Source organism: Vombatus ursinus, unplaced genomic scaffold, assembly GCF_900497805.2.
Source record: "Vombatus ursinus unplaced genomic scaffold, bare-nosed wombat genome assembly UNPS02014807.1, whole genome shotgun sequence".
Classification (NCBI taxonomy): Eukaryota; Metazoa; Chordata; class Mammalia; order Diprotodontia; family Vombatidae; genus Vombatus; species Vombatus ursinus.
This window is the reverse complement of record NW_020954585.1, coordinates 22,570,390-22,580,830: the sequence shown is the minus strand read 5'-3', so window position 1 is coordinate 22,580,830 and position 10,441 is coordinate 22,570,390. Positions and strand designations below refer to the sequence as shown.

General features: G+C 35.0%; 1 protein-coding gene across 4 annotated transcripts in view; it reads left to right on the top strand.

Annotated features, from left to right (window-relative positions):
- Positions 1 to 10,441, top strand: part of DENND4C (DENN domain containing 4C) — a 117,058-nt gene that overhangs the window by 24,972 nt on the left and 81,645 nt on the right. For 3 of the 4 annotated variants that reach the window (XM_027874586.1, XM_027874584.1, XM_027874585.1), the window contains exons 3-5: positions 327 to 579; positions 1,407 to 1,476; positions 3,257 to 3,426. In XM_027874586.1, coding sequence (XP_027730387.1) covers positions 327 to 579; positions 1,407 to 1,476; positions 3,257 to 3,426 — 493 coding nt within the window. The remainder of the gene's footprint in view (positions 1 to 326; positions 580 to 1,406; positions 1,477 to 3,256; positions 3,427 to 10,441) is intronic. The other variant, XM_027874587.1, reaches the window with a different exon arrangement.

Here is a 10,441-nt window from a genome sequence, read left to right as displayed (position 1 = left end):
GTGTGTGTGTGTGTGTGTGTGTGTGTGTGTGTGTGTGTGTGTGTGTGACAGAGAGAGAGTTATGCCCATGGGAACACGATTTTCAGCTTTAGTTACTTATGTGTTCAGTTGAACATACAATTTAAAAATATTTCTGAGTTAATCTTTTGAACCATTTTTACTTCCTTTTAAAATTCTTTCCTAGCATTTGAGATATTAATCAAAATTCCATTGTTTCAGACACTTATACTTGGTTTTAGTTTGCAATTTCAGTTAAGAAGCAACTTGTTGCATCTATGTAGGCAAATAATAAAAGGTAAATATAATTTTCCTCCTTTCTATTGCAGAGTATTATATGAAGGGAAAGAAAGACTTATTTCAGGTTGTGAAGTGATCCAAGCCACACCCTATGGTCGCTGTGCCAATGTCAACAATAGTTCAACAAATTCACAAAGAATCTTTATCACTTATCGAAGGGCTCCTCCAATACGACCTCAGAATTCCTTGGCTGTAACAGATATCTGTGTTATTGTAACTAGTAAAGGAGAAACTCCTCCTCATACATTTTGCAAAGTTGACAAGAATTTAAACTGTGGAATGGTAAGAAAAAATTTGGTTGATTTGCAAGTTGTATTTTTACAAAAAAGGGGGGACAGAGTATTGGAAGATTTGGGAGTATGAAAATCCTCTTCACCATGCATTTTACTTTATATTATGTTCAGCTTTTAAATTTTTACTATTTTTGGTTATGTTGCCACTTAAAGGGTCTGTCTTCTGAGTAAACTGAGTAATCAATCTCACTTGTTGGCATTTTGTATATTGCCTGGATTACATTAATGCAAGAAAATTGTAGATTAGGTAGAGGTAGCAGAGTCTGAAGAAGTAGCAGGAGAATTGTTTCAGTGAGTCCTTTCTGCTCTTCCCTCTCTCCAATTTTGAGCATCATTCTAGAATGTTCTTTGAGAGCTCTCAAACCTTAATTTATAGTGGGACTAGATTTCTAATGAATACTGGCTAGCCAGCCAAACACTTAGTAAGAACAACTTGAACAAGGAGGACTCCTCATGTGTCAGTCTCCAAACTTAGCTTTTTATCTGTGACTCCAGTCTGTGTTTTCTTCTTTGGGTACTCTCTGATTATACTATTTCCTTAAGTCTCTGACCTTAAATGTTTATTTCTACAACCTTCAAATTAGATCATTTTGAGGGAAGTGGAATTTACATACATTTTCCCACTTCCTTTCCCCTCAGTTAGAATTCTCACTTTTGTGTGTTGTTACTTTAAGTTTGGTAGTCTTGGTGTTTACATGTACGTGATTTTAAAATTGCTACTCTGACATCATAAGTAGAATTTCTAGAACATCTAATAAATTCTGAATTTGTTTTTCTACTATTTGATTTTTGTGAAATTTAACTTATGTTTTATAGTGGGGTTCCAATGTGTATCTGTGTTACAAGAAGTCTGTACCTGCTTCTAATTCAATAGCATATAAAGCTGGTAAGTTATTTTTAAGCTGTACCATTAGTATATTTATTGGCACACATTAATTTCTCAGCACAAGAGAAGATAAATGTTTCTTCGTCAAATTATCTTTTGTATTGTGTTTTTTGTTTGAAATAATGCTTAAAAAAATAAAAATCTCTACAGAGTACATTAAGCATTTATGTTATAAGATCTTTCATAGTGAGACTGTGTGGTTGAAGTCTTGGTTTTTTCCTACTTCGTTAAATTAAAGTATCTATCTTATTGTGCAAATTGAGAATTGTTTATTGTCATATTGTATTTTGGAGGTCAACTTATATTTTTATTCCTTATGTTTATTTCTTTGATTTGTAGCCATACTTTTATTTTCCATAAAAAATAGATTTCCTTTCTTCCATTATAAACCACCCCAGCCATTGGAGAGGGGTTGAGGGAGAGATGGGGTGGGATTTTAATAATGGCTTGAGAAACTTTTCCATCAAGAAGTAATTAAAACATCTCTCAGTGTTGTATTAATTGCATAATGAAATGTCATGGCTTGTAAAGATTTTTAAAATGTAACTTCTCTTTCCCATTGATATCATGGGATTAGAACAGAAAATACAATTATGATCCAGTTGTAAAATAGAACAAATTCCAAACTATCATATGGTGAAAAGAAGTAACCATATCATTGAGTGTGCACGATTCTTTCAGAAAATAGTATTGAAGATCAAACTAGTTCATTTAATTGAGGGGAAAAAAAGTAAATTTTCTAAGTAACAGTTAATATTAGCTCATATTGATGTGATTTTTATTTTAATTCTTAAACCTTTCTCTCTTTACCTTGACTATTATTAGGCTTTCTTTTACCTTTAAAAAACAACTACATTTTAAAAATTAACCTCATAAACCTACTTTGTGTTCAGATTTCAAGAGCAAAACCATATTAGAATCTGGGCTTTTGGTGCTGTATTTTTAAAAATTTTAATGCCAGGAAAATCTTTAGTGCGTCAGTAGCAAGTTGTTGTCTAGCTCTTGGGCTTTAGATATACCAGGCCTCATGAGGAGATTTTATATTAGATATTCTGAAAGTTAGTAGTGATAAAGAGCAGGGTAGGAGGAAATGGCCACTATTTAATCTGTGATGTTTTCTTCCCCGACTACCCTGAAGCCTTCTATGATTGGTGCTCTTGTTTTTACACATTTTCTGTTTGAAGTTTTCCCAAATGAACTTAGAAGAGTGTCTAGCAGTGTTTATTTAATCTGGCTTCTGGTGGAGTAATTTTTCAGTATCCTCCCCATCCAAGTGGGGGAGGAAAGGGCCTTATATATTTTCTACTTAACTAGGTGGACAGTCTTTCTAAATATTTCCTACCGTTCTTCCCTTTAGTAATAATATGTGGCTGTATTACTGTAAAATTTACTGGTTATTTGGGCCAGTGTCTTAATGAATGCATCTGGGGCATTTATTATTGTTTTTTACATTTAATTTTACTTATATTAATAATCTGCTGTTTTTTTCTTTTTTCACTCCTCATGAAAGAAAAACAAAGCCATTTAATAAATATGCAGTTAAGCAAAACAAATTCCCTTTTTTTAATGGCTGTGTCCAAATATGTTATTGAATTTTTCATTCATATTTAATAGGACACTATATTTCTTAATTTTCATACTTTAATTTGGTACTTGATTTTGAGGTTTCATATGTATACCTTTGTCTGAAGTTGTAGAAGATCTGCTTTTCCTAAACTGAATTTTGTACCCTTTAAAGATACTAATAATTTAAATTTGTTTTTTATCTTCCCCCCCAAAGGGTTAATTTTTAGATATCCTGAAGAAGACTATGAATCTTTTCCACTCTCAGAATCTGTACCTCTCTTCTGCCTTCCTATGGGAGCTACTATTGAATGCTGGGATCCCCAAACCAAATACCCACTTCCAGTTTTTTCAACTTTTGTTCTGACAGCTTCTTCTGCAGAAAAGGTATATATTAAAATAATAATCTTTATTATAAGTTTTTCAAGATCTCAATTGATCTATTTTGTATTTTCTTTTTGATTATTATTAATATAGAAAAAGTACTTAATTTTTAAAATAAGCATTAATTTGGCCATATGGTAATTGACTTAGTTCAGTACGTTATTAATGCAAATAAGATTGCACAGGAAGTATTTCAAGAGCTAAAGGAAGAAAGCTTTCTAGATTAGCACTTTAAAGCATCAGTTTACATAGTTACTTATGTCAGGGTCCTGTGTTGTTATTGTTTTATTAAAATCAATTTAAATACTCAGTCTTTGTTTATAGGTTATATAAGCCCTTTTGTGACTTAGTTGTTGAGAGTTGCTTTGGCTGATATTATAGCTAATCAATGCCTAATTATAAATCAATCATAGCTCTTCATAGAAGCTGACCTTCCAAGGACATCTGCTTTATTTCTTTTAAGGTAGTTTATCGTATAGTGAATCACCATAAATGTTTAGCCACAAATTATAAGCTTCATCAAACCTTGCTAAAAAGTTTAAATTTTAACTTTCTTCAGCTAAATGTTGAGAATTTGTGTGCAAAGTAATGTGTTCATCTGGTAGAATATGTTAGGTGAATTGCTTTGCTTGGCATATTTAGTATTTTTTGAAGACTTGAATCTGGCAAATAGGAATATAGGAAATGTGACAGGGTTTGTTCTCTGGGTCCCTTTTGAGACTGATCAATTTTGTATCAAGTGTGTAGAGAAGCACACACATTGAAGAGTTATTCAATGATCAGTGCATTTTCTGATAATGTTTGCTAATTTATGATGCTATTGTATTTCCAAAAAGCAAAATCAGTTTTCTACTTTATGTAATTTTGCCATAAAAAAACTCATGCTCTCTTATTTGTACAGAGAAAAGATGTGAGGTGTCATATTTGACAACAGAATTATTGTGTGATGGTATTTGTGATTTTGCAGGACTAAAACATTTGCAGAAAATTAGGTTATACAGAACATAAGTAGAATTTAAATTTGCTGCTTCTTGTGAAATTTCCTTCTGGTTACCTGTGAAAATTCCATAGAATTCAGTGTCATATTCTAGAACTGTGTAATAAATAATAATCCAATAAAGTTTTACTTTGTTGCTCCATTGTTGTGTAGATTTAAGTCCTGACTTTGAAACTTATCAACTGTGTGCCCACAGTTAACTATATTAACCTATCTGGGCCTGACTTTTCTCCTCTGCAAAGTGAGGTAGTTGGATAAGAATAGATGGCCTCTCAGGTCTCTTGTGACTTTAATTATATGATCCTTTTATGAAAGGTACAGAATGAGACATACAAATTTTTGGCTTTAATGTACTTTATTATTTACAAAAGACTTTTATTTGGGTTTATGGTGATGGAGAAAGTTAGGCCATGGTAATAGCATTGCCCTTCTTCCCTGCCTTCCCACCCTTCCACCCCCCCAAAAAAGAGGAAAATAAAGAATAGTGTTGATGTAATTTTTTTTAAAAATACAGAATAGTACCCAAAGACCTTCATAAGGGACACAGACAATCTGTGTGGTATTGTTACTGTCGTGTTAAATTTATTATTATAGTCTCTATGCAATAGTCAGAATTTCATATATACAGTCCCCCTTTTTTCTGTTCTTTGTACCTAGAAATGTTCATGCTTGTTGATGTTTGTCAAATTCATAATGAAGAAAATTTATTTTTAAAAAGGGAACACATAGACAATATTCTACAGTATGCCATATCTTTACAATCACATAATTGACTGCATGACATAAAGTATAGAATACCCCAATCAGCTTATTGTGAGGCTCTAAATAGGTTAAAATGCCACCTTAATGTCATTCCTCTAATATCATATTTCCCATGTGTATGTTAAAATTGTTTAGGGGAGGTGACAACAGAGAGAACTCTTTTTTATGATCCTTTGACTTATTAATATGAATGTGAAGATGTAATATTGTATGCCGCATAAAGGAGTTTGCTACTTTCCTGGAAGATGTCCAGCACAGAGTCTAAATGGAAGATAGAATCCCTATAGATTGCTTCTATTGGCACATGACACTATGTTAATTGCATCAAGCCCTGGGACATTGCATAATCTCCCAAAAGAGGTAGAGATCATGCTCATTCAAGAGTTAACATGTAGCTATCCGCAGGAAAATCCCAGTGGTTGAAGAAAGTCTATTTTTTTTTTTTGAATTTGGAAGATTATTTATTTATTTTTAGTTTTCAACATTCACTTCCACAAGATTTAGAGTTCCAAATTTTCTCTCCATCTCTTTTCTCTCCCCACCCTAAGATGGCATGTATTCTGAATACCCCTTCCCCTGAATACCCCTCTGCCCTCCCTTCTATCACCCTCCCCCCTTTTCTTATCCCTTTCCCTTTCTATTTTCCTGTAGGGCGGGATAGATTTCTATACCCCATTGCCTGTATATCTTATTTCCCAGTTGCATTTGAAAACAATTTTTTAACATTTGTTTTTAAAATTTTGGGTTCCAAATTTTTTCCCTTCCTCCCTCCCCACCCACCCTCATTGAGAAGGCAAGCAACTCGATACAGGTTATATGTGCGTAGTCATGCAAAACACTTCCATAATAGTCATACTGTGGAAAACTAACTATATTTCCCTTCATCCTATCCTGCCCCACGTTTATTCTGTCCTCTCTTTTGACCCTGTCCCTCCTGAGAAGTGTTTGCTACTGATTACTGCCTCCCCTAATCTGCCCTCCCCTCTCTCATCCCCCCTTCCAGCCCCACTTTCTTATCCCCTTCACCCCTATTTTCCTGTAGGGTAAGATAGATTTCCATACCTAATTGAATGTATATGTTATTCCCTCCTTAAGCCAAATCCTGTGAGAATAAGATTCACTTATTCCCCCTCACCTTCCCCCACTTCCCCTCCTGTAAAAAGCCTTTTCTTATCTGTTTTATGTAAGATAATTTACCCCATTTTACCTCTCCCATGCTCCTTCTCCCAGTATAATCCTCTCTCACCTCTTAATTTTATTCTCCAGATATCACTCCTTCATCTTCAACTCACCCTGTGCTCTCCCTTTCTCCCTCTCTATACATATAATTTTTTTCCCTTCAGCTACCCTAATACTGACAAAGGTCTCATGAGTTACAAATATCATCTTGCCGTGCAGGAATGTAAACAGTTCAACCTTAATAAGTCTCTTATGATTTCTTTTTCCTGTTTACCTCTTCATGCTTCTCTGTAGTCTTGTATTTGAAAGTTGATTTTTCTATTCAGCTCTGGTCTTTTCATCGAATGCTTGAAAGTCCTCTATTTCACTGAATGTCTACTTTTTCCCCTGAAGGATTATACTCAGTTTTGGGGGTAGGTGATTCTTGGCTGTAATCCTGTCTCTTTTGCCCTCTGGAATATTATATTCCAGGCCCTGCGGTCCCTTAATGTAGAAGCTACTAAATCTTGTGTTATCCTGATTGTGTTTCCACAATACTTGAATTGTTTCTTTCTGGCTTTTTGCAATATTTTCTCCTTGACCTGGGAACTCTGGAATTTGGCTATTTTTTTGATCATGGCTTTCAGATAGTCCAATAATTTTTAAATTTTCTCTCCTGGATCTATTTTCAGGTCAGTTGTTTTTCCAGTGAGATAGTTCACATTGTCTCCTATTTTTTCATTCTTTTGGTTTTGTTTTACAATGTCTTGATTTCTCATAAAGTCACTAGCTTCTAATTGCTTCATGCTAATTTTTAAGGAAGTTTTTTCTTCAATTGAGATTTTGGACTTCCTTTTCCATTTGACCAGTTCTGCTTTTGAAGACATTCTTCTCCTCATTAGCTTTTTGGACCTCTTTTGCCATTTGGGTTAGGCTATTTTTCAAGGTGTTATTTTCTTCAGTATTTTTTTGGTTCTCCTTTAGCAAGCTTTGACTTGTTTTTCATGATTTTCTTGCTTCACTCTCATTTCTCTTCCCAGTTTTTCTTCTACTTCTCTTACTTGCTTCTCAGAATCCTTTTTGAGGTCTTCCATGACCTGGGACCAATTCATATTTTTCTTGGAGGCTTTGGATGTAGGAGCTTTGACTTTGTTGTCTTCTTCTGGTTGTATGTTTTGATCTTCTTTGTCACCAAAGAAAGATTGTATAGTCTGACTTTTGTTGTGCAGTTTGCTCATGATCCCAGCCAATTAGTTGAGTTAAGAACTCTTTATTAAGGTAGGGGTCTACTTCCAGTGTGGAGAATGTACTGTCCCAAGCTTTGGGGGTTTTGTACAGCTATTTTCAGAGATACTTCTAGGGACCTGTAAATTTTCAGTTGTTCCAAGTTGGTATGATCAAGGAGGAGGTGTTTGCTTCTGTGCTGTGGTCTGTGAGTGACCACAAACACTCTTTTCTGCCTTGAAACTATGAAGAGGATTCTCTCTCCACTGCCACCACAAAGCTGCTCCACCACTCCAGTGCTCCTCCTTGCCCCAGGACCACCACCCAGAACTGTGACCCAGTTCCAAGCATGGGCAAAGCAAGAGAATCCTTCCTCAGCACCAGCAAAGAGATCCCTGCAATCCCTCTCTGATCATCTACTCTATTCCCCTTCCATCTGTGTGCTGAGAACTCCGGAAGCAGCCACTGGACTGGAACTAGGACCGAGCTCCTTTCTCACTGAGATCAGCAGACCGTTCTACTGATCTTCTAAGTTGTCTTTGGCGTTTGTGGGTTCAGAAGTCTGGAAACTGCCACAGCTGCCTGTGATTCAGTCCCCTGACTCCTGCTCCAGGTTCCCAGAGGCCTGGTCTTTGCCTGCCTTCCCATGCTGAACTGCGTTCCTCTCCCAGCCTGGCACAATAGATTTTTTCAGTCAACCATCCAGGTTGTCTTGGGCTGGAAATTTGTTTCACTCTGTCTTTTTGTGGGTTCTGCTGCTCTAGAATTTGTTTAGAACCATTTTTAACAGGTATTTGGAGGGGTTTGGGAGAGCGCTCAAGTAAGTCATTGCTTTTACTCCACCGTGTTGGCTCTGACCCGAAAATCTATTTTCTAGACTGAGTGAATGCAATTGATTAGGATTACTCATTATGCAGATCATTCATATCTTTGGGTTTTTTCTCAATTTAAAAAAAATAAATTTATTACTTGTTTTAAAAATTTTTTTGAGTTCCACATTTTCTCCTGCCTGCCGCCACTCATTGAAAAGGCAAGCCATGTGCTATCAATTATGCATGTGAAATCATGCAAAACATTTCCACATTAGCCATGTTGCAAAAAAAAAAATAAAGAAGTGAAAAAATTGTGATTGAGACTATACTCAAAGTTCATCTGTTTCCTCTCTGGAGGTGGATAACATTTTTCATCATGAGTCTTTTGGAATTGTCTTGGATCATTGTCTTCAGAATAGCCAAGTCTTTCATAGTTGATCATCATTACAATATTGTTGTTACTATGTAAGGTGTTCTTCTGATTCTGCTCACTTCACTTTGCTTGAGTTCATATAAATCTTCCCAGGTTTTTTGAAACCATCTTGCTCATCTTTTTTTTTTGTATTAACATTTTTATTTGAAGTTTTGAGTTCCACATTCTGTCCCTCCCTCTTCTTCCTTGCTCTCTGAGATGGTAAGCAATCAGATGTAGGTTATACATATGCAGTTATGTAAAATATTTCCATATGAGTCACTTTGTATAAGAAGACTCGAGTAAAAGAAAAAAATGAAAGAAAGTAAAAATGGCATGTTTCAGTCTGTAATCAAACAATATGAGTTCTTTCTCTGGAGTCGAATAATATATTTCATCTTTAGTTCTTTGGGATTGTCTTGGATTGTTGTATTGCAGAGAATAGCAGTAGTTCATTCATAGTTCTTCATCAAACAATATTGCTGTGTGTATACAACATTTTCTTAGTTCTATTTATTTCACTAGGCATCAATTCATATAAGTCTTTTCAGGTTTTTCTGAAATTATTCTGCTTGTAATTTTTTTAAGGCAGTTGGGGTTAAGTGCCTTGCGCAGGGTCACACAGATAGTAAGTGTCAAGTGTTTGGTCTGAGGTCAAATTTGAACTCGGGTCCTCCTGACTCCAGGATCGGTGCTCTATCCACTGCGCCACCTAGCTGCCCCCTGCTTGTAATTTTTTATAGCACAATACTATTCCATTACAATCATATATACACAGCTTGTTTAGCCATTCCCCAATTGATGAGCATCCCCTCTATTTTAAATTCTTTGCTACCACAAAAAGAGCTACTATAAGTATTTTTGTACATATAGATCTTTTTCCTTTTTCTTTGTTCCCTTTGGGATATATACCTTGTAGTGGTATTGCTGGGTCAGAGGGTTTGCGCAGTTTTATAACCCTTTGGGCATAATTCCAAATTGTTCTGGAGAATGCCTGGACCAGTTTACAATTTTACCAACAGTACATTAGTGTACCTGTTTTTATATATCCTCTCCAGCATTTTTTCATTTTCCTTTTCTGTCATGTTAGCCAATAATGGATATGAGTTAGTACCTCAGAGTTGTTTTAATTTATATTTCTCTAATTATTAGTGATTTAGAATATTTTTTCGTGTAAGTACTGATAGTTTTGATTTCTTCTGAAAACTGCCTCTTCATATCCTTTAATCATTTATCAGCTGGAGAATGGATCTTATTTTTATAAATTTTAAAAATTTGACTCAGTTCCACGTGTTTGAGAAATGAGTCCTTTTTCAGAGAAATGTGCTGTAAAATTGTTTCCCAGTTCACTGCTTTTATTATAATTTTTGATTGTGTAAAAAAATAAAACTTTTACATTTTATGTAATCAAAATTATCTGTTTTACCTCCTGTGATCCTCTCTCATTCTTATTTGGTTATAAACTTTTCCCTTATCCGTAGACCTATTACGATATCACTCTTTATGTTTAAATCATGTATCCATTTTGAGCTTATCTGAGTAAACTGTTTAAGATATTGGTCTATGCCTAGTTTCTGCCTGACTGTTTTCCAGTTTTCCCATTTTTGTTGGATAGTGAATTCTTACCCCCAAAGCCTTGGATCTTTCGGTTTA